Here is a 23,434-nt window from a genome sequence, read left to right as displayed (position 1 = left end):
GTGAAGCCCAAATCCTGCAGCACCTGCTCCTTGCCTGGAGCTCACATGGAAAAGCCCTGTGGTTCTGGCATTATACAACCAAGGAATAAAGCTTTCCTGACTGCCTATCAGCTGGGAATGACACAACGTCTCTCAGAAAACTATTGTCACGCTACAGGCATTTTATATCAGATGAAATGGTTAAAAAGTGTATTGTTTTAAAATCAGGTATCTGCTTTAGAAATGAAAACAGAGCAAGCCATGAAAACAGATCCTGCAGAAGACAGGACAAAGAACCATCACAGAGGGGCTTTCATAGGTTCGACGGACAACTTCCAAGCCTGTCTCACCTCACAGGAGGATTTAGCATGGCCAACTCAGGCTGGTAACGCATCTAGCCTGGTATCCTGCCTCCAGCAATGACTCAGACCTGATGCCTCAGAGGAGGTTCCTCTGCAGTAACTCGGAGAACTGGGCAGCACTGTAGGGAAGAATGGGGGATATTCCTTCCCACCCCTCCAGCTGATCAGCCCCAGTGTGTGAGAGCTCACTGCCCTTATGTTTTTCCATGTGCTTCTCAGTTTGGCTGGCCCTATTTACAATGCTAATTCAAGATGAGAGATGCTGTTCAAAGAAAAGGCTTTGTTCTCCCAGTCTGGATCTGGCCTGAAGCATGGTCAGATGGGCCAGAGTTTACCTTTCCTAAATAGGTACCCCCTCATATACATAAGAGAGTTCCTGTGGGCTGCGCAGAATATGACTGATCCTAAACAGTCGCAGCCATGTCAGGTTGTTGCCCCAGACAACAACTTCCTCTGGGAACAGGGAGAAGGCACGGCAACCCTGCGACAGATCTGACTTCCCCACTGTGTCCCTTCCATCCCACTTTTCTTGCAGGAAAAGCACATGGCACCATATGCCAAACCCAGACATCTGGGGTTAAGAGGAGGATTTATTCCTGCTTCCCCTCTGCTGCTGGGGGTGTGAGCCCTGAGGTCCCCCGAAGGTTTGCGATATGGTTATAACACTTACAATATTCATGATGGCCAGGATATACTGCTCTATGTCCCGTCGTCCATGATACCCCACCATCATTTTGTCAGCTACCACCAGGGTCTCCACGTAGCGCTCAGTGCTGACAGATCTCTTCAGGGGCAGCTGGCCTCGTTGGCTGTGGTTGCCTGATGGCTTCAGAGGGGACGGCTTCAGTGTTCGCAGCCACCAGTGTCTTCCCTTCCAGGGCTTCTCATCTGGAGAAGAAAAGAGATTCTTGCGTTGCTCTCCAGCAGCATTTCAGCAGCACATGGAGGTGAGGGGTTGACAGTATTAGCTTGGTTTCAGCACAGGGAAGGAAAGGCCATTGCAAGTCTCTTTATGCACCTCGCACAGACCCAGCAAATATGCCCACTATCATGGGCCTGCTCTTAGTGCCAGCGTCACTCAGTTAAAAGCTCCCTGGTCCTGTCATCCCCCTCCCGCCATCCCAGTCCTTGAGCCTCCCCCATACGGCTCTACTGCATCCCAGAGCCAACCTGCCATCCCAGCTGCCCCACAGGTCCCCCACTCGTCCAGCTCCCCACACCATCCCTCACAACAAGATCCTTTCTCCCTAAATTCCTGCCTGTCCCTCCTAGCATCCAGCCTGCCCTTCTTCCCTATTCCTGCCCAAGCACTCGAACACTGAGGAGCACACCTGTCCTGCTGCTTCAGCCCAGAGCTGCCTCCATCATGCATTTGACTGCTTCTGTGCTGCAAGGCCTTGCCCTCATCTCTGTCACAGGGAATAGCTGCACAGATTTAGAAACTACACAGACATAATCTGAAAATAAAGCCATTGCAGATCATTTCCTCTTTCCTTTTCCTGCCAGGACCTGAATTTAGGACTTGGCTTTTCCTCCGCAGTAATGGCTGCAGCCTCCAAAGCAGCAGCAGCAGGTTTGTAGGAGTTTGCTCCAGGCTTCAAGTGCTACTGACCTGACTGTAGAGATGTACCCAGTGGGACCATCAGCTCAGGCACCAAAGCCTCCATCCCCAACTTGTAACCCTGCAGAGACTACCTGGAGACTACTGCAGGGAAGGAGAGCTGTCTGGGGGGCTACAACCACTGATACTGTCCTGTTGGGAGAGCAGCCTGAATCCTTCTCCTCTGCTCTGATGCAGAGATCATCGGATATCCAGCAAGACTGGGACGATGGGCTGAATATAGACAATCCTGCAGCCTACCTGCTGGATCGAGCTCTGGCCCCTCAGGCTGATCAGAGGGAGCTCGCTGTTAGGTGCTCAGAGGCCAGGCTGCCTTGGGCAGGTCAGGACAGGTCAGGCCTGCAGGGCAATAGGAGGGGGCATCTTTGCTGAGGCCAGTTGCACTGTGGTTGTTCTGAACTGTATTTGGCCTGTGGCTCCTACTCCGTGGTCTTTGCTTTCCAAGAAACAATTGGGAACAGGCTAACTTTCGTCTGGAAGCTGGGGAATGTGGCAAAGAATCAGCAGAAGGGGAGTCTGCTGGCAGCCTTGTGTAACGTGACTTTGGGAGCTGTGACGGAAGGAGCAGGGCCAGGGAAAGGCAGGTTGTCTCCTGACGCACTGGCAGGCTCTGGGGGACACTGCTGCCCTCACACCACACAGGCAGTGCCCTGATGTTTCCAGAGGCTCCATCCCTTCTAGCAGTGATTCCTCATCCGGTCAAGCGTCACCGCAGGGACAACGGATTAATATCCTGAAGTGACACACAAACCTGGTGGGAGCAACAGGGAGCAGCCTTTCTTCCGTATCTTCTGACTCTAATACATAAAATGCCAGGTGGCCCCTCTGTCCCCCCAGAGGGGAGAATCAGGAGAAGCCTCCAAACAGAAGGAACACTATCCTGCATACATGCAACATTTTGGGTGGATGGAGAAACTTCGTACATTACCAAAGTCCAGGGATCTCCCCCATGCTCTGGGACATGGACTGACTGCTAGCAAGGAGGAGAAGAGCACAGGCACATGGGGGAAGAGACAAGGGCCGACCTGTTTCAATTCTTTAGGAAGTTAGAGGTCTATAGGTGCAGAGGTGAGGGAGGAAGGTAGATGCACAATCATCATCCTGTATATGTCTCCCATTTAGCCTGCTATGACTAACTGGATCCCACATCCCAACCCACCAGACATCTTTCCACCAGGGTCTCTTACAGCAGCAGAAGTATGCTCAATGTGCACAGAAGTTTTGGAGACTGAAACCCAAATACAACTCTCTGCTGAGCATATGTGAACTGCAGTTTCTCAATTCGTTGTAAATTGGCCAAATCTGGGAGGATTTTCTTAAGATCAACGAGAGGCAATTTTTTCTCTTCTATTCCACCCTCTACAGACAAATCTAAAGGCCCTGCTGTGAAGCAGAGTACAAAAGATTCCCACAGATTAGGCTACCAGAAACTCTTAACACGGATTAAAAATAAAAACATAAATAAAACTTTCTGAAGTGCAGGAGAAAAATTGGGTTTCTTGCTGTAGAGGGCAGCGTGGAGCTCCAAAGTCTGGTCTCTAAGGTCTCTCCCACCCTGCACTGGGATGGATTGAGGTTTTATTGGTAGCTGCAGATACCTAGCACACCGCAGGCTGCATCCATGTGTGGGTACTGGAGAGATGATCGCTTGTACACGACGTGGGGGCTGCCCTTGCCCTCGTTCCCTGTACTGACGTTGGCTCCTGGGCTCAGCGGTTCAATGAAATATTCTTCCTCATCTGCGACTATCACCCCATGCTGTGAAAGGAAAGAGGTGGAAGGGAATAAAAAAGGAAGGGAGAGAAATGGGTGACATAGTGGTGGCTTCCCATAACAAACTATCTGATGATCAACCACTGAACTTCTGGGTACTGACAAATGCTTTTTGAGAACGTGCAGGAATCCTTCATCTACGCACAAACACTGAATCATATGAACCTATGGACCAGACCAAACTGAGCCAGCTGCTCTTGGATGACTTGGGGCAGCTGTGTTCATTGAAGCCCTTTGAAAATCACAGTCGCTCCTTGTGAAATTATGAGGGTTTTTTTCCTATTCCACACACTCATCAATCTGAGTTGTCTTTGAGATCCTAAACACCACGCCTTCAAATATCAGCACTGCCCAAGAGTGAGGTCTACTTCCTATGCTCTTCAGCCTCACAAAAGAACATTTTAAAAGAACTCAGGACCATTACCACCAGCTGGGAAACTGAGGCACAGAGATGGAGAGCAGTACAGACATTTAGAGGCTTCGGAGAATCACACTGCATCTTCAGAATCTGAAGTCTGATTTGCAATGAAGCAACCAACAGGGGCCAAAACCTTTCGCTACAGCCTGAGGCCAGTGTTGTGCCCAGTAGGCAACATTGCCCCTTTTTACGCTTCTGCTCCGTTTGCAGTTGATTTAGCAAGTCAGCTTTTTTGTTCTCCCTTGTTTTATTCTTTAACTGAACAAATCTCAGCTGTGGGCCTAGAACTGGCAACCTAAAAAGCTTCTTCCAGCTTAATGCTATATAAGCAGAAGCTCCACTGCTGCAACAACTCTCTTACTGAATTTATTCTCATGCAACTCCAAGAAACAGGGGCATGCTATTGTCTAAACTTTATCAATGAGCAACCAGGGCACATAAACATGCCTGACATCGCTCAGGCAGACGAGGAAGCGCCCCAAATGCAAGACCAATGCTGCCAGGCTGTCTCTCCACTCTTCACGCTCAAGCATAGATCTGGATGTAAAGACATCTAGGTTCTGTCATCAGCTCTGCCACCGCTTGTCCTTTGGTTGTCATAATACTTCACCGGTTCCTCTCTACGGAGCCCCAAACTGCCAGGAAGGGGTTGGGGGAAGCAGGTCTCTGTAAAACATCTTGAGGTCCTTGCAAGGAAGGGACCAACTATGTAACAATGTTATTGCCAGGCAAGTGGGGGAGACCCCTCTTTGGGTGGATGCTGCCCCTGTAATAGGTCTCTCCCTCTCTCCCTTCACTGCTATGAAAGCTGAATCAGGGCAGTGTGTGCACAGCGAAGTCCCCATCTCCACAGAGTGCCGGGGGATTTCCTTCTGCACCAAGCTCTGTTGCTCTTGGCTCAGCTCCACCTTTTCAAACACAAGCGAGGTACTGTGAGGTTAGCCTGGCGAGGACTCTGACGGAAAGCCGAGTGTCGGCCTGTGAAGCCAGCTGGCTGCCGGCTTTGTGGGACGGGGAGAAGGAGGTCACCGCCGGCTTAGGGCAGAGTAACAGGAGAGGAGAGCATGTCCTGCCTGAAAACCATGTACTGCTAGAGAAAACCCATTCCTAACCGCCCAGAAACTTATGTGTGGCATCTCTGCAGAGCATGTTACAGGCAGGAGACTCCACCATCTGCCCAACACCCTTTGATAGTGAAGACCTCCCAACACAGGACTCTAAAAACTCCCTCATCACTGACCCCAAAGACCCGAGCAGAGAGGTCTGGGTGGTGGACATGACACACGCCTGGTGAAAGGGGGCGGCAAGAAGCCCTTGGAGACATCTCTGCGGTTTGTGGGGGAGCTAAACTGGATATCCTGCCTATGATTCACTCAGGTCATCTGCAGAGCAAGGATGGTTTATCCTATTAGCTTATAACCACACTTAGGAAAGCACGGCCACATACTGCAACTCAGCTCTTCTGCCTCCTCTTAAATACACACAAACAGCTTGATATAAGCATCAGTGGCAGGGCCATCTGCCTAGCTCTGAGCATTTAATGTTCCGATGATTTCAAGAGGGCAATTCAGATTAAAGTAACATTTCAGCATGCACAAACAGGGTTGCAAACCTAGCCTTTAAACTGTCCTTTAATGAGCTCTGACTCAAGAGCAAAAAGAGTGACATTTCTTTCCCATAGTTGTTTTCCCCTAACTGCAAATTTTCTGACGGTAGGACACCGGTCTTTGGGATCTCATACAGCTGGTGGGCTGAAATCTCGCTTCGCTTAATACAGGATTTTCAGTTCCCTGTAAGGCCCAGGCAGAGCTCCTAGGGCTGCTTCCTGCAGGCTCCAGCTGCTTTGTGTTCAGCCCTGCTGGCGGCCTTGCCTTGCTGGCAGCTCACGGCTCTGCGTGTTTTGGAACATGGACCATTTTGCCCTTTGCTTCCGACAACTTAAGCCTCAGCGACTTTTATCCTGTTCAAACTGAAGTGTAGCATGGTGTGGCTTCCGCGGGGAAGCCCTCTGCCGCGGGAAGACGTGTGTGTTGACGTACACTGTCTATCTGCACTCAGATTTGGATGCCTGTGTGTTGGTGTGGCTGTGCAGGAGCACATGGAGGACACAGCAAGTGTGTGATGTACGTATATGCAGATGTGCATATGACTGTATGTCTATGGCCAGAAAGATGAGTCAATGAGAACGTGCCCAGAACGTGTGTCTAAAGCCAGGGCGCCGGAAGGTGCGAACTACACGTTGCTGGTGTTTGAAAGCAAAACAGATTACATTTATACCTGGCAGAAGCAGAAGTTCTATAGGGATGTGGGGAAGTTCAAGGCACAGGATGGCTTGGGTTTTGTTACCCATTTTCACACCTCGTGTTGGACACTTTGGCAGACACGTTCTTCCCTTTTCCTCCTCCTTACTGCACAGCAGTCCCCCATAAACAGCACCTGATACCTGCTCATGGCCATTTAACAACACATAACACACAACTCCCTTCGCACCATCAGTGAGCTTCGTGCTGGCAAACATGGGTCAGCACGTGCGGCACCCTATCGGCACTCGTCAGTGTGTACCTGCACCTCGAGTCCTCTGAGACCATAGGGACTGAAGGCTCTCTTCTGTCCCTACTTGTCCCCACCCAAGCAGATTTGATGCCTACCTGGAGGAGAGCATGCTGTGGCAAGTTCTTGACCCTGTTTTCCTCCTTAACCAGAAGATCTCCCCCACTGCTGATGTCTGCAGCTCTTCAGGGCAGAAGGACGGAGGTCAGGAAAAGGAGAGGTTGTTGCACAACTCTCTGTACCTCTTTGTGCCTGGCTACATTCTTCCCCAGACAGCCCCTGGTATATCTCCAGCGCTAAACACAGTCTGCGGACTAAATTATCCCAGTGCAAGAGCTGCCTAGCCACTGCTTGCCCTGAATTTGCTGCCCACTGTGAAGCTGGAAGGTAGGCTAATGCCAGATCCCTTCTGAGCCAGCAACGTCCAACTCACCCTTCGGTTCTTCTTTTGTGAATATCAATAATTTTTTCAGGACTTCAGCAGAGTTCCCATATCTAAACAAAGAGCTAACTAGAGAACCAAGGGTTTATGCAGCCTCTGATTCTTGGCTGTGAGATAGAAACACAAGAATCTCTGATATAATGAGTCAGATTCTCATTTCTGTTAATAACTCACAGCACTGTTCTGGCAATGTAATTTAGCAATAACTCAAATGTAAACTCATTGCCATTTGGAAGCTCTTCTACACTGCCAAAATGCTGCTAAGAGGTGGAGCCTTAGCATAAATACAAGTCTGGCCTATAGAGTTTTTTGTACATGTTACCCCTCCAAGGGAGCCCATCATCCCTGGGATTCTCTGAAAAGGTATGTTTTCTCCATCTTTCCATCTGGCAGGTCACGAAAGCTGATTTGTGAGCTGGCAATATCAGAAAATCATAGAAAAATAGGGATGAAAGTCCTCAGTCTACTCTCAATGCCGAAAGAGCTAATAAATCATACCTGGGGTAGTTTTGACAGGCATTTGTGTGGCCTACTCTTAAAGATCTCCAATGATGGAGGGGTCACGCACTCTGCAAGGTATCTAGTCCAGAGATTAGCTATCCTTGCCATTGATGTCTACCATTAAGCTTTCTTGCTGATAATTAAGACGACAATGTCTTGTCCTAGCTGTTAAGAGCATGTAAACTAGATTATTCCCTCCTTTACAGCAGTCTTGCTATATTTGAGGAATGACATCTTGTCCCATCTTGGTGTTCTCTTTTTTTTTTTTTTTTTTTTTTACATTGAAGAACACTGATTATTTCAAATTTTCCCCAGAAGTCATGTTTTTAGCTCTGGAAATCTGAATACAAGTAAATGGGAACCCCAGGAATGCATCTGCAATTAGGATATGAATGCACTTTGGACAGTCTCAGCTGTGCTGTGAAATTTCTGCCCTTCTGCACTTCTTCCTCACTAATACATGCGAAACATATCGTTTGCTGTTGCTATTGGAAACAGATTGGAGAGTTCTGTGAGAGCCAGAATAATCCAAATGTGGTCTACAGACTCGCTCTTTCCCATTCTGGTTAAAACCAACGGAAAGACGCCCACTGACTTCAGCAGGAACTGGACTGCAATCCAGACACGAAGCAGGAACCCTTACAGATGTAAGGAAGAGATATGGCCATCTCCACCCTCAGCTGACTTTTGATAGTAGTGTGCAACACTCTAGCTTGACACCAACCCCATGCTTTTCCCATCACCACAAAAGACTGCCTGTTGGGACCTAAATGAGGTTGCATTTCTATAGCAAGGATAGAAGAAACTGCAATCTGCTCTGATCTACGGGCAGCTCTAGTTGTTAGTATTGCCCTTGGCTGGACAAAATACGGAGACTCACCAGTCCATTGCAGTTGCTGATGGCAACCTTTGAGTTCAAGTACTGATCTTGCAAGTGGCCCGCATAGTGACAGTCTTCATGGAAATCATGTTGCCAGTCCACACCGTCTCGTTTCCAGTATTCGACAGTGAAGTGCTCAGCCAGCAGGTTCGAGTGCAGTGTTAGGTTGAGAAGGAACTGGGTTCGATGGGCAGAGACTTTGTAGAAGACCTGTTGCTCAGATGGCTCATAGGGCAGGGAGCCCAGACTGCGCCGAGGGCGTTGCTTCAGCTGGCTTCTCATGTCAAAGGTGAGGAAGTCGCCGTTTTGGTCCACTTGGATGGGGAACGCAATTTCATAGTGATCGAGGCTGGAGAGGAACTCCTCTGGGGAGGAAAAGCAAACACAGGAAGAATGACGCTCTGCAAAGCGAGTCAGAGCAAAATACCTAGTAACTTCACGCAGAGCTGGCTGCATCTGAACATTACCTAAGGTCACAGCCAGTGCAAGGCGGATGAGCACTACCCTGACACAAAGGGAATTTTGTAATTCAGTGGCCGTACTGCAGGCAGACATGCTCACGCCATTCACGCCCCAAATGAAAGTGCATTTAACTGCATTAGCAGGGTATCAGCTCTCAACTTGCCCTCTGGCCACCTTGTAGGACTTATCTGCTCTGTGTCACAGCAGAGCAGCTGTGTAGTTTCCCTCCAGCTTGAAGAATGGACTGAGTACACTTGTGCCTGCTTACAACAGACCAGTAAAATAGATGGGCAGAAGGATGGGGGCCCCTGAAAATAAGGCACAACAGGGACATGATGCCTGCATTCCCTGCCCTGTCCTGGCTGTGTGACCTGGAGCAAACCTCTTGGGGTATTCATGAAGGCTATGGAGGCTAATCTCTTCGGCCTCTGCATGTGATTGCCATGTGGACCTGCTAACTCACGGCCTTTCAATAATTCACATAGTAAGAGTACTGTACTAGCCTCCCTGATCACAGCTGCATTACTGCATTAGGCACTAGTCATCCCTCAAAGATAAACCAGGACATTATCCTTGCCATGACAATCTTATAATCAAAATAAAAGAGACAAAGAGGGAAACAAGAATTCCCCAGCAGTGCCCAAAAAGACAGCGAGAAAAGAAGTCATCCTGATTCCCCAGCCATGTCTCGATCCACTAGACCATCCTGCCTTTCCAGCTCACCAGCCTGGTGCTCTTTAACATATCAGGTTGGCTTAGCACCTCCTCTTGAGACACTTGAGCTTTTGAGCCTGTCTCGTACCACTTAGGAAATGTGCTCTGACAACGTCACCGTCCGAAATGTCTGACTGCACTCACCCAGTAACACAACACCTATGGCTGTCAAAGAAACTGGCTCTCTGCAACCTCTACAGAAATTTCCTATTTTCTAAGTAAATGTCGCAGGGATTGCCAGACTGGATCTGACCTGAGGTCAAGCTGTCTGACAGCCTTCAATACTGGATGCTTCACCAGAAGATGTAAAAAATCATGTGTTAGACAGGAGAGCGCTCCCCACTGCCCATCAGAGTTTTCTTCTTAGCTGCTGATGGTTGGAGGTCTACTTATAGAGCGGGAGAGGATCTGCCCTCTTTTCACGCGGAGGGGTCTTACCGTGTTTCGGCATCCTATTCCTTGTTGTTTCCTAAGCAAGCAGGGAGAGGCCGGGCTGCTATGGGGTGGTGGCATTTTGCCTGGCTCCACAGCACCCATCTTCAAAGCCTTCCCAGCCATCATAAATTTGGACTCCAAATTACACTCTTACCACATGGCAGCACTGGAAAGTTTCCTTTTCCTTTAGTGTGTTTTCCAGTGTGGGATCCTGACAGAGTGGTTTCCTTGGCCACCACTAATGGGACAGTCCTTCCCACCAGCTGGGTTTAGGGATTAGCTCCCAACCTTCCAAACCATAAGCACCTCTGGCACCTATCCCTTGGCTCAACGAGCCAGAAGTAATTATTAGGTTTTTTTTTTAAACTTCCTGTGCTTTAGCTTCTCCCACATCACACTGCGTCTTGTGTGATGCAGCCGGGCAAACAAGCATGACTATTTGCACTTAAGCAATGACCTCAGGCTTGGAAAAACTTGCTCTTGGAAGTTTTTTGTTTTTCTTTTTCTCTTTCTGCAGTCCATGCGAGCTTACAAAATAGTGAGTAGGAAGGAGGTTTATGCACCCAGTGGCTAGAGAAGGGCCTGGGACCCTGTACTGCTGTCTCTAAACCTGACCTGCAATGTACTTCCAGGGGAAGAGGGAGTGTCCAGGGTCTGGGGTTCAGGTTGTGTGTGAGAACTAGCTTTTGCTGTAGTGCAGGCTCCCTCTGCAATCTCAGGGATGTCACTCAGGAAACTGATGTATAGGAGGAAAAAGATAAGAACAGTCCCCAGCATCACACGAATGTTTTGGAAAGGGATGCTTTACTATGGAGATGTCACAAACAGAAAAAACAATGAAGAGAGACTTTCAACCCAAGGAAGAACCCAGTGTCCTCTTCCAGCATTACAGCTGATTCCTTCCTCTGCTCCAGCATTAGCGTACAGGCATCTTTTGCTCCCTAACCCTGTGTATTCACATGGCCCGCTCTCACTTCATATCCACCCAATAGCGTTAGAGATGTTCCCTTCCTCCTCAGCTCCGCATCCTTGCCTATGTCCTGCTCCCCATATTACAGAACACACCAGGAGCTCCCAACATCAAGAATGGCACTGTTTGGCCCTTCCTTCCTTCCTTCCTTCCAGAAAAGCCATCATGTTCCCTCTGCCCTCTCAGCCACTTCATGCTATATTAATAGACCTTGGCTTGAAACATGCACTATTGCCTCTGCTGGATCAGGAGGGTTTGGCGATAAGAAGCCTGGTGTTTCCAGAGAGCTGTCAAAACTGCTTCAGTGAGATGCTATAAAAAGCCCTTTGGTAGGAAAATGGAACCAGCTTGTGGTTGTATGGGCTGCTGGGAGAGGGGACTGGAGAAAGCTGGGAATGCAGGAACGACAGGGTGTGAAGAGCAGGTAGCTCTTCCCCCTACCTTCTCGTGTAAAGGGTGAACGCATCTGCAGGGGAAGGAACAGCACAGGAGGTGCAGGAAGGAAAAGGGCAAAGCAGGAGTGCAGGGAAGAGGAGAAGGAAGCTGAATGAAAAGAAGAAGAGAGGGAAGGTGAAAGCCAAAGAGGGAACGGGGAGGTTTTTGTTTCCTCACCTTGTATGCTCTCCTCATTGCCTCTATCGTTACAGAGCTGGTTAAAGGATGAAAAGGAAGCAGAGTTCTGCTCTGGTCTTGTCACCAGAGCAGAGAGGAGCCCCAGCTGCAGCACAGACACACAACCCAGAAGGGACGTCTGGGAAAAATGCTATGGGATCCCCTGGCTTCAGGCTGCCTTGGCCTTGCGGCAGCCTCAGTGCTTCCTCCACAGGTCCGTAGAGTTACATGCGAGATTATCCTCCTTTAATGCTCAGTATATCATAGAACATATGCTCTATCACTGAGGTTAAACTAAAGCACTAGAAGAAAATTTCCTATTGATTAAAAAGCATTCAGCAATGGAGGATGTGCACTGAGTCCTTGGTTAATTGTTTCAGCTGTAATTACCTGACTGTTAAAAACTGCAGCCTTAGTTTACATATGACGTTATTTGGCCTCTGAATTTTGTTATATCTTTGCTGACGTGACGAGGCCTTCAACTTTGGTCTGCTGTCAGTCCCATGGACACCTACAGCTTACGCGTAAAACACGTTAATTTTTTTTCTGCGTTAATTAAATACACTGATCTGGAGTTCTGCACATGGGGCACATGAATCCTGCTCCGTTGCTACCTCACTGGACTGCCTGCGCAAGTCCCTTCAGCCGAAACCAGTGGCTTGTTGAAAACCCTGGCCTTTACTTCTCTATGCCTCCAACTGATAAGTAGAGATAACAGTATTTCACCCTCTTGAAAGGGCGTTGTGGGGATTATGTACTTACTATCTCAGCAACGTGGCAAAACAAAGTGTTGAGCATTATTAATAGCATGAAGCCAATGCATGAAGCCAACTGTTCAGGAGCCTAAAAAAGGGCATTGACAGTAAGAGGGGCCCATGGGGCAGCCTGATCCAAGGCACTGGGCACAGGGCTGGGACTGGGGAGGGGATAAGCTGCTATTCCTGGCTTGGCTACTGCCTGTGCTCGCCCACGGGGCCACGCTCCCAGCAGCATCACTAACTGACCCTTGCCCATTGCTCTGCTCAGGAAGCCAGTAAGCACAAACAAGGCTATGTGAACTACACTACCAGTGAGCCCAGGGGTTTAGATTGAGGTGTATTAACACACAGGACAGCGACTCGGGAGCAAAGGAGGGTTTTAGCTGCTGAGAGTCTGGACGGAGGCAATTTGGCAGTGAAGTTCTCATTAGTGTTTTGCTAGCGCTGCAAGTGCAGTGATGCAGACGAAGGGAGGTGTGAAGTGACAGATGCAGGAGGCCCAGAACATTCACAACAGGAACTGCCAGTCATTGGCTAAAAGGACCAGAAACTGTGCTTGTTTCAGATTAAAGAAAATCTGCCTGTGTAATGTTGCATGCTGCACAGTGCATGCACAGCACAACAGCTCTGTAATTTGATTGCCTCTTGTTTCACCCTGCACAAGCGGCAGTGCAATGGTTTTCCAAATTTACCAATGATATGGTGTTCAGACCCAGGACAGTATGTGGCTTTGGATTGCCGTTGCCCCTCTTTTCTGTTCTACCTAACAAGACAACCCACAGCCAACATAACAGCAGCCCGATGATGATGTGCTACGCAAGGGGCTGAGTACACCATTGACTTTGGCCCTGCTGCAATCAATCCAGGCACATGTGGTATTTCAGCCTTACGTTTGTATAAGTACGCTGCTGAGGTAGCAACACCATCTACAGATAAGCACCTAATTTAGGAGCTCTTCATTTTTACCTCTCCTACCTGTGGCGCCTACTGTTAGCGTTCATATTGCCTCTTAAGAAAGGGTCATAGAAACAAACGAGTACTAAGCAATTTAACTACTCTATTACCTGCCAATGAATTTTTACTCTAGGCTGGGTACGAGGCAGCCCATCCCACTTTCCAGTCACTTCACGCTTAGGCTGAAATAAAATCGTGCACAAAGGCACAAAGCTGCTAATGTGCATGAGACCCCCAGTCCTGCTTTCCTTGTGGTAATTTGCATATGCAGTTCTGTATTTAAACACATGCACAATAGAAACACACAGATACAGGAAGGTACAAAACGCTTATGCCCAGATTTGAACATATACTAACGGCAGCACTTACAGAAATGCGTGCACACAAACTGCTCCTCCAGCAGCAAGTCTGTCCACACACATAGCTGTACATGGGTATTTGTATGCTCCAGCAGAGACCTCCAACCCTGCACACACAGAGCACTGTTCACAAGCGCACCGGCTCACTGCACACACACATCTCTCTTCGCAACAAAGCCTCTATTCATGCAAGGATCCTCCGCTCCATGCAAGTGGAAGGGGAGCTTCCCCTGTTGCTACCGCACCTCCTTCTGTTCCCTAAGCCTGTACGTGGCTCTCATCTGATACAGACCCTGCTGCTTTGAATCCTAAGTCCTGCAAGAAGTCAAGGAGCATAACGTCTCAGAGCACATCACGTTGCAGGCCAAGGGGCAGACGACACACCTGCAAAATCAGCAGGGGTGCTTCTGCTGCAACTCTGAGCACAGCAGAGTTCAGGGTATCTCCACCTCCACCCAAACACAGTATCACCTAATACCTCCCCCGGGGCCAGTATTAGGGATTCTGCCAGCAGAGGTCAACAGTGCCAGCTACCCTCCCCTCCTCACGGCAATCCCTACCTTGAGACTGGAAGGTGTAACCAGGGAAGTTGCACACAGCCGTGGTGAAGATGACAGTCCACGTGAGAAGCCTCCAAGCTATTGCCATAGTTAGCGATGCTTGTCTCAGTGCAGGGAGTATTGTACCAGCTGAAAAGGCGCTGTCCCAACATGTCTCTCTTTCAGCCACCGCTTATGTAGAGATGGGAGTCCTCAGTTGCTTGGCAGGCATCCTCAGCCACTCCGTGCTCTCCCCAAAGCAGCGAGGCCGATGGTGTCTTGATAACGTGCTCTGCCTGGGCTGGTGTAATAGTGTCAACATGGGCTAATTCGAATCAATGGGTCTTGGTGGCATTGCCCCTGTGGAAGAAAGGGTGGGGGACAAGTGAGCAGGAGAGGAGAGAGGGGAAACAGAAATGATGGAATAGAAGGTGTAAGGGGATAAAGAAGAAGGTGTAAAGTGGGGGGTAAGGAAAGCCAGAACTAGAGAAGGGAACAGTGAGCATAAAAGAGATGGAAAGAAAGAAATGGAAAGGGGAGAAAAGGATGGGAAGGAAGTGCAAATGCAATTAACCAAGTCAGTTCACGGCATCTGAAAGCCACGTTAGTGTCGTGCCATGCCCAGACCCTGAGAAGACTGCTCCTGTGCTACGGTGATCTTGGACACCCGCAGTGCTCTCCCGGACATGAATTCTACTTGCAGCGGAGCCCCCGCACCGCTCTCTATTCCTCTATATTCCGGTTTCCCCAGCTTTAAAATAGGCTTTCAAGGTTATCACTATGCTGAGAGAAGGCACTTTCTTTCCGAGTGGATCGGCCAAACCTAAAAAAGTGATTCAAAACAAAGGACCCATTCAGTGAACTTACCCTTACCCGTAGCTCTATCCACAAATGGATCGTGAGATTCCAGTTGTATTTGTTATTTAAAATGATTGGCTAATTGCTTCAGTGAAAGATTTTTGGCTTGCAGATAATTTCCACTCAGTCTGAGGCAATTATACAAAATTCACATAGTGCTGGAAAGTTGCATAAAGCCTGTGGTTTTTGTTTCTGTCCAGCGATTAGATGACGTACGCGACTAACACGGCACATATCTAACTACCGCACAGAGAATTCCAAATATCTCAACAGCAATGTTCTGCTCAAGAGCATCCCCATGACAAAATGTAAAGAGTTCCCGCAAAGGCAGTACAGAATGGTCACAGATGTATTCGCATGAAAGTCTGATTTCAAATCGGTGACACAGCTAGCGCTTGGGCAGCTCTGCTGCTGCATGCTAGTGTCTGAACACTGCAGGGGACGTGAAAGGGGGACGCTCCAGAGCTCATTGGAAGATCCACATGGGAACGAGCATGAGGCTCAGCTAGAGATTAGAGCATGGTGATTTTTGCAAAGGTGTCAACAGTGATGGAACACGTGTGGCTTTAGCCCAGTAAGGAAACGCTTAGAATACCGTTATTAACCATTGCCTTGCTCTTCTTGTGCACGGTTTAAAAAGCAAAGACTAACTAATAGCTAAGACTGCAGAGCAGGAGAGCTTAGTTCCTCCTCAGTTCTGCCACAGGCCCATTCCCCTTTTAATCTCAGAGTAGTCTGTAATTCATTTCTACTTCTATTTTCCCATCTTTTCTCTGCAGTTAGCGTTATTTGTGCAGTGGGGGCATGGAAGAACTCCTATCACAGGCCAGATTGCACTTCTTGTAGGTGAGGTACAATCAAAGACCAGGAAGATGTTTTCAAATAATTAATCTAAATAAGTTAATGATGTTCCCCTACAGCGCAGAAATGCTGGGAGGATTAACCGTGGGTCTTTAGTTCATGATTCAAAGTGCCATATTTTAAAGGTTAAGCGCAGGTGATCCGCGGCCGGGAGAATTCCAGTGCCTCCCTGGAGAACGACCATCCAAACCTCATCTCGGCTGCTCCGCTCCCCAACCACAGGTAAACCAAAGGAGGCAAAAGCATCAGCATAGACTCCTCCTATCCTGCTCCGCCATGGCGCAAGGATGCCGAGCTCAGCCGTGCAGGACCCAGAGGCTCCAGGCGCTTAGTGACACTTCTCCTTGGCAGAATCACCTCCGGGGTCGCGGTGCAGGGAGGGCAAAGCGAGGGCAGCAGTGCCGCACAGCCAAACCACAGCTGGAGCTGCGAGCTGCTTCACTGCCGTCTCCTTTAGGGCTGCGCAAAGCAAACTGAAAAAGGGAGCAGGCGAAACAAAAGCCCGGCGTGCTGCGACACTCTCCTAAGTCAGCATTTTTCGGAATCTATTAAAGCTCGAGATTCCAGCTTTTAAACGCTGTCACGGCTCCAAGGCTTGTGGACAAAAAGCTGCTCAGCTGAAGGATTTTTTTCTCCTGGGCTTTACATGACTAATTTTTCTTGTTTTTCAGCTGTTGAACCAGCTTCCTCAAAGATGCTATTTCCTGCCATTCCTCTGCGTCTCCATGACCCTGAGCTGCAGCAGCCGTGACTCGTGGCCTTTTCTCCCCTTCGCCTGCTCTTCCCCTCGCCTTTCGGCCCCAGCTCCTGGGTATCCAGAGGCACCGAGAGCCGGCAGGGAGCTGCAGGCCCACAGCCCCCAGCCTCGGGGGAAGGAGGTACGTTTGCAGCACCACATGGTAGGAATTATAGCTGCAAAATTCCCGTAAACTGCGCAGGGGGAAGGGCCCCGGCTTTGATTCCTCCCTGCACATGGCAATGAAAACATCTCCCCTTTCCAACAGCGTCCAAATTCCGAGACCCAGAGAGCCCTTATCATGCAAGAGAGAGACCCGCAACGCAGAAGAGAGAGGAGGCAAGCTGGAAGAACAAGGGCTTCACGGTTTCTTGAATATGGATAAAGTTTTCCATAACCTCAGTTTTCAGATTTTGCTTGTGGAATGGCAGTAATTCACAGGCACGCACTAGCACAAGGACCCCAAGACCTGCACGCGGGAGTCGGCAGGACATTGGGACCCTGGGAGGCAGACGGTCTCCGGCAGTAAGGAGGCCCAGGGTACAGGGTGACCTCTCCAGGTCTCGTGCCTGCCTCACTTGGGCCGGTTCCGATTTGCTGCTTTCCTAGGAATTCATTGTACTTGGCAGGCACCGCCCGTGAGCTGCTAACACTCCCTACTCCGCGTGCCAAGGTGGCTTTCGCTGTGTGAACTCGTGGGCTGAGCAGCCAGGACAAGGAGGCTCTTTGGATCCCCTGCTCCGCAGAAGCAACCGAGGCAGTAGTGATCCAGGCTCCTAGAGAACCACGGGGAAAGGGCAAGCTAGAACCTGCGGCTGGATTTGAGGTCACCTTTTCTGACCCTGGAAAAGCTCGAGAAGGGGTGTTCTGACGCTCGCATGGAAATGAAGAAAAGAAAAGAAAAGATGACAACTGTTACTAATTTCAACATCGGGTCTGCAGACAGAATTCCCTGAAAGCCTGGCTTTTTGGCTGGTGAGGCAGCTTTATGGGAAGGTAATAGGAAGCAGATGGGCTCCAATCGGGGCCAAGAGGAAGGTTCAAGGTGCCTCCTAGTGCAGAGAAGAGGAACTTAAATGCTTTTAAAGATGCAAGGCCTTGTGGGTTCCAGGTTTCTCATCCAACTTTTGCAAATTATGAGCTCAGGTGTCCTTTTCCCTTTTTGAGAGAGAAATAAATACAAACACAGACTGCTGCTTCCAGAATGCCCCAGTGGGAGGAAATACTTGTGATCCACCCCCCTCCCAGCCCCCAGCCCTTCCACCGACACAGCTTCCCAATGTGCAGCGTCAGCCGCTACGAACGGTGAAAGCAGAAAGCTCCAGCAGCAGCACTTCCACGGAGAGCATTGCTGGCTGCTTCTATCAGCAAACCAGTTAACGAATGAATGAAAATAACTGGCTTGCTCCTATGCCATCATCATAGTTGTCACAATGACAACAGGGACACAGCCTTGAGAGGAAGGACAGTCTAGCGGTTCAGGGGCTGGCCTGGGATTTGTGAGACTTGGCTTCGGTTACCCACATCTTGCACCTCCTTGGGCAAGTCATTTGAGCTCAAGCTGCTCAGATCCCTAGGCACCTGCAGCCCCCTGAAATCCAGTGCTGTTATGGATCTGGCCTTTCTTCTGGCCTTCTATATAAGATGATGCTGATGGCACTTAGCTAGCTGCAACGGGACTCTCCACAGGAACACGCAGTGCCTATGTCCTGCAGCGAGGCCACCCTTCATCCCTAATGACCTCCCACCTGCCTCCAATAACACAGCTGAGCTCCACTTGAGACCTCCCACAGTGAGGGCAACTACATAGCCATGGCACACAGCGTGTACAGACTCCGCGTCATGGGGATTTCCATCCAACTCAATCTGAAATCGGCCAACAAATTCAAAAGTTATTGGGGGGGATCACTGCAAGCATACTTGCTCCACAGGCCTTATTTCCTTAGGAGGCCAGGCTAAATACATTGAAGATGGTGAGACACTTGGATATGCAGTACACTGGCTATGACAGTACCACGGCGAGGCACTTTGCAGCAGGAGAGATTCTTCATACAAAGATTTCTCAGGCTCATCCACAGCTCACACAGACCCATTGCTCTGCCCAAAATGCACACTTACTACCTCCATTATCACAGCTATGGACTAAGGACACGGCCACGCAACAAAACCTGCAGTGCCTGTAGCTCACAGAGGCTGAGCCTAAAATCGCCATGGTTTCTGAAAAACGCCCTCCCTTTTTTCACCTGCTAGTGCTGTTGCTGCCTCATGGAGGCCCAAGAGTTTTGGCTGGAAACCCTTGGCTGACAACTGCCTCTCAGATGCAGGCACAAATACCACAGCGAGGCAGAAGGATAACTCCATGGGGTCTCTAAGGACCGCCCCAATTTCAGCAGTTCTGCTCAAAGGACGTGGCCTAAACTCAGCAACAGCAAATCACCACGTACCTGTCTGCTGCCTGACCTGCAGGGCTGATCATGCTCTGGGAGAGAGAAATAGGAGCGCCTGGACCATTTGTCCGATTTCCACATTCTTGCTCAGATAAAGTGTGAAGGCTGAGGAAATTGTTTAACTGGGGACTGCAACATCTTAAAAGCAAAAGCTCTTGTGAGCTTTGCCAGGCAGCAGCTAAAGGAAGCCCTGTCTGAGCCTCCATGGAGAGCCTTTTATCTACTGCTCAGCGCCAATCTCACAGCAATCCTAATCTACCAGAGAAAAGCAGATCACAGGGAGGAATCTGCCCTTGAGGTCCCTCTCCCATTGCCAAAACCCTCTGTGTTGGGATTATTACTTTTGTCTCCTGTGTCCTGTGGCGAAGGTCTTTGATTTCTGCCTAGTGAGCAGTCTCCCTCTGCTCCCCACGTATCTAAAGGAGAAGCCCAAAGCCTGGAGACAGCACACAAAGGATGAGAGCTGATTGCCTTGGCCATTTTGGACAAGGCGACTGGTCTGGGACGGCGCTTCACAAGGAGGATCGGGATGCCCTTCCTGTGACAACACACAGCTACAAGTAGACACACATACATGACCCAATCATCTGGTTCCCTCTAAGCATGTCGGAGAGAAACACGTGATTCAAGGGGACAACTCAACAGCATATTTCAGAGGTCTGCTTTGGAGTGAGTTGAACCTGCCGCAGGGGCCCTGTGTCCACCCCGGTAAGCAGAGCTCAGGCAGTTAGTGCAGACATAGCTGTCTCCTCCGTGTATCTGACGGCAGCTTAGAGAAACCCAGCCCAGCTGACCCCAATTAGTCTTTTTGGCATAAGAAAACATACAGCCAAATAGCTCTGTCCAGATATAAAAAAAACACACTGAAACACAGCGTCTTCCAGGAAAATTAACCTCCTTCTTGCACTTTCAACTGAGCCCATCAAACATTAACTTTCACCGCAGTGTATTTGCATGCCTAATTTAGCAGGCTTCTTGGTATGGCTGAGAAGAAAGGGCAACGTCTCTGGCCATCACTACTGCAGCAAAAAATCAGAGCCTCAGTCCTTTCAGCTAGGCATAGCTTAGCTTGCCTGCACTACACGGTCAACGGGATCGTCACCTTCTTCTCCTTCAGCTCCGTCAAGTCGCTCTGATACCAACCAGTTCTGCTCCACCGCATTTTCCTGGCCTCTCCACACCATGAACGGCCGGGAAGAGAAGGAAAACAGAGGGTGAGGAGCTGAAGAGGAGGAAGGACCACGTGAAGAACCAGCAGGTCTCCTGTCCACAATGGTGGGTCACAAGGAGCAAGAGGAAAGAGCTGGATGAGGGAACGCCGCTGAAGACGAACCTTCCTCCTTTCCCTTTAAGCTGCTCCCAAATCATCTCTCTCCATTTCCACCCCTCGTTTTTTTATCTCCTCAGACTCTGCACACCCAAAACTATCAAAACACTCAGGTTCCTCCCTCTAGGCACCGGATTGCAAATACAGCTGTGCGTTTGCTCCCAGGCCGGGGGCTGTTGGCCCACTGTGTTCCCCTTGGGCAGTGGGCGTTTCATGCGTGCGGAGTCATCACCTCAGCTCTCTGCAGGTCCCTTCATGTTGCTCAGGACACAGTAAACAGTGATACTCCCCCTCCGCCACGCAACGCGGCCTCCAGCAGCAGGTGAGAGGCCAGGCAGGCTGCAAGTGCTGTGCCCCCAGCAACTCCCCTGGCTTAGAGCAAGAGAGTCCCGACACTCCCCGCAAAATATTTGGAGAGACTGTTAAGTTGAAAACAAGGTCGTTTGCAGAGGACAGGAGATTTTTAGCAGTCAGTTTGCCAGCTAGGACAGGACTTCCACTAGGACGTCATTTCTCAGCCTAGAGTGGAGTTACGGGTTAAAAACAAAAATCAGCACTAGCTAACCAGGAGCTCACTGTAAGGATCATCAGCTGAGGAATGGGAAAAATAGGTTAAAGTCTCAGATCTGTGGGACTGAAAATAAGAACATGAACCTTAGTGAGCCTTGCTGCTCTGGGCTGGGCCTCTTTTAGGGCACGGTGAGCAAAGAATTAGCAACAAACATACATTTAGTTACCACAATTCACCAGAGAGCAGCAGCCTCCAGCCACGGGAACTTCTTACAGTTACACTTTTTACACTGCTCTACAGCAGTCATTTAGGACCCCCTTGCCATCTATCCAATTATTCCTGGTGTCAAGTCCACCCCGGAGGAAGGACAAGAGCTTTTGTCTTCCCCTTTCTAGCTGGATGTCCACCACTTCACTCCAGCCCACCTTATTTGTAGGATGAGATGAAGCACCTCCTAAGAAGCTCTGATGAATGGTTCTCTGGAGACACCCATCCTCAGAGATGCCAGGTTGGAAGTGTTAACATAAGATCCAATCCAGTAGAAAGGCACTCACCAGTAATGTGGGAAATTCAGACTAGAGCTACCAGTCTGAATCTAAGAAAAGGGATTTGAGCACAGGTGTCCCGTCTCCCTGTTAGCACTGTGGTACCCAGCTCGGGGTGAGCTGGGGAACACCCTCTGCCTTTGTATTAGCCCGCTGCCTTGGTTGGGTCTCACTGCTGAGCTCTGTGCTGGGCCCTCCAGTGCTTTGGCTGGGCACACCCTTGATCCCTTTGTACAAGCAAGCTTCAGAGGGTTTTGGGCTCACTCCAGGACTGTGTGGGAGTATTTTTTTTTTTTTAAACATGAAAATGGTTTTACAGTCAATTCTATTCAGTGCAAGCTTAGTGAGGAAAGAACTGAATTACCCACTTGCTCTCTCCAAAATCCAGTGCGATCTTTCATTTCACCAGCAATGGGGCAAAAAGGAACCATTAGAAAGTGAGGGTATAACAGTGGGGAGCTGGGAGCACTGATTCCTTTCTGACACTGGCTGCTTTGCTTTCTGGAAATACTATCTCTCTGTTACATAAGGATTTGGCCCTATCTGTAAAGCTGGGGTCATTTCATTTGTGGCAAAAAGCTCAGAGGTCCTCGACAGGAAAGGGTTTGAGAAGGACCAAGTCATGCCACTATCAGGAAGGGGTGTTCAGGAGAGGGCAAAGAGCAGTGCGAGTCCTAGGGCTGTGCCCAGGTCTACCTGCTCAACCGGGCAACTTCAGCTAGAGGGGAGATAGCTACAGAGCAACACAGAAAGCTCCTAATCTAGGACGTCTTTTGCTTTAAGGAGATGACTCCACCAGTTCTCATGCAGGTCCACTGTCAGACGGGACTTATGCAATGGTTTGGAGCAGTTCCATGTGACCCAGACTTGCTGGCCCCCTGCCACTGCTCTCCTTGCTGGCTTCAGCCACGGACGAAACGGCAGAATTAAAAAGACGACCAAACAGTCAGTGAAAGAAATTGCACCTCACCTACAGCACTGTGCCCTCACCAGCTACGCACATGTGCCCCACATGTAAGTATGCACATGCCATCCACATGCATGTAGACCAGGTCTGCAGCTGTGTGTGTGGCTGTGCGATCCACATGGGTGGATGCCACCTCTGTATGAGGATACACATCACCTGCAGGCATGTCTGCCTTTGGTACTCACATGCCCTCTGTGTGCATTGCCTGCATGCTATCATGTACCATCAATACATCTGGATACTCCATGCACAATGTTGCTTTTATATCTACCATCTCCATGTTTGTGTGAGAGCCTTCCACCCTCATAAATCTTCTCCCTATCCACATTCTTGTGCATGTGTTCACGTGGTTAGTGAACATCTAGAGTTACAGGCGCAGAGTACCTGAAAATCCGCTCCGGAGATCTTGTCAGGAGTCTGCCACTCGTGTGTGCACAGGCACACCAGCTGTCACACAGCTACATGCGTGAGAGTGCACACTTCATGCGCGTAAGCTTCAGAAAGCAAGTAAAAGTCCCAAGTGAATCCAGAGCCCCAAATACCAGCTGTAGCCCTTTTACAGAACTGCCTGGGTGTTAGCCCAGGTTTGCAATTGCCAGAAACTTCTTCCCCCAGAAAACAGTCTGCTTTCCAGTTAGCAGTTCAAAGGGAGCACAGACCTTGCACCGGCTCGCAGCCACCTAAGCTGCACTGCGTGCAAGAGTGAACAGCCCTACTGTGATCCCTTCTTTTTTTTTTTTTGGGGGGGGGGGGAGGTCATTGTCAGAGTTCAATCCACATCTCCTCGGCCTCAGCACAAGCTGCTCCCTTCACATGGTCCTACTTTTCCTGCCGCAACAGCAAGAAGCAATTC

At 49.5% G+C, this 23,434-nt stretch overlaps 1 protein-coding gene across 7 annotated transcripts in view; it reads right to left on the bottom strand.

Moving 5' to 3' along the window:
• ADAMTS10 (ADAM metallopeptidase with thrombospondin type 1 motif 10) overlaps positions 1 to 23,434 on the bottom strand; it is an 83,102-nt gene that overhangs the window by 34,223 nt on the left and 25,445 nt on the right. For 6 of the 7 annotated variants that reach the window (XM_068919607.1, XM_068919610.1, XM_068919608.1 and 3 more), the window contains 4 exons: positions 14,351 to 14,689; positions 8,527 to 8,891; positions 3,561 to 3,720; positions 1,012 to 1,229 (listed from right to left, as the gene is read on the bottom strand). In XM_068919607.1, the coding sequence (XP_068775708.1) occupies positions 1,012 to 1,229; positions 3,561 to 3,720; positions 8,527 to 8,891; positions 14,351 to 14,438 (831 nt within the window). In that variant the 5' untranslated portion in view covers positions 14,439 to 14,689. Of the gene's footprint in view, positions 1 to 1,011; positions 1,230 to 3,560; positions 3,721 to 8,526; positions 8,892 to 14,350; positions 14,813 to 23,434 lie in introns of all 7 variants that reach the window. The other variant, XM_068919609.1, reaches the window with a different exon arrangement.

Source organism: Struthio camelus, chromosome 26 (assembly GCF_040807025.1).
Source record: "Struthio camelus isolate bStrCam1 chromosome 26, bStrCam1.hap1, whole genome shotgun sequence".
In the NCBI taxonomy this organism is placed as follows: Eukaryota; Metazoa; Chordata; class Aves; order Struthioniformes; family Struthionidae; genus Struthio; species Struthio camelus.
Note: the sequence above shows the minus strand (reverse complement) of the source record. Positions and strands in the feature narration are given on the sequence as shown.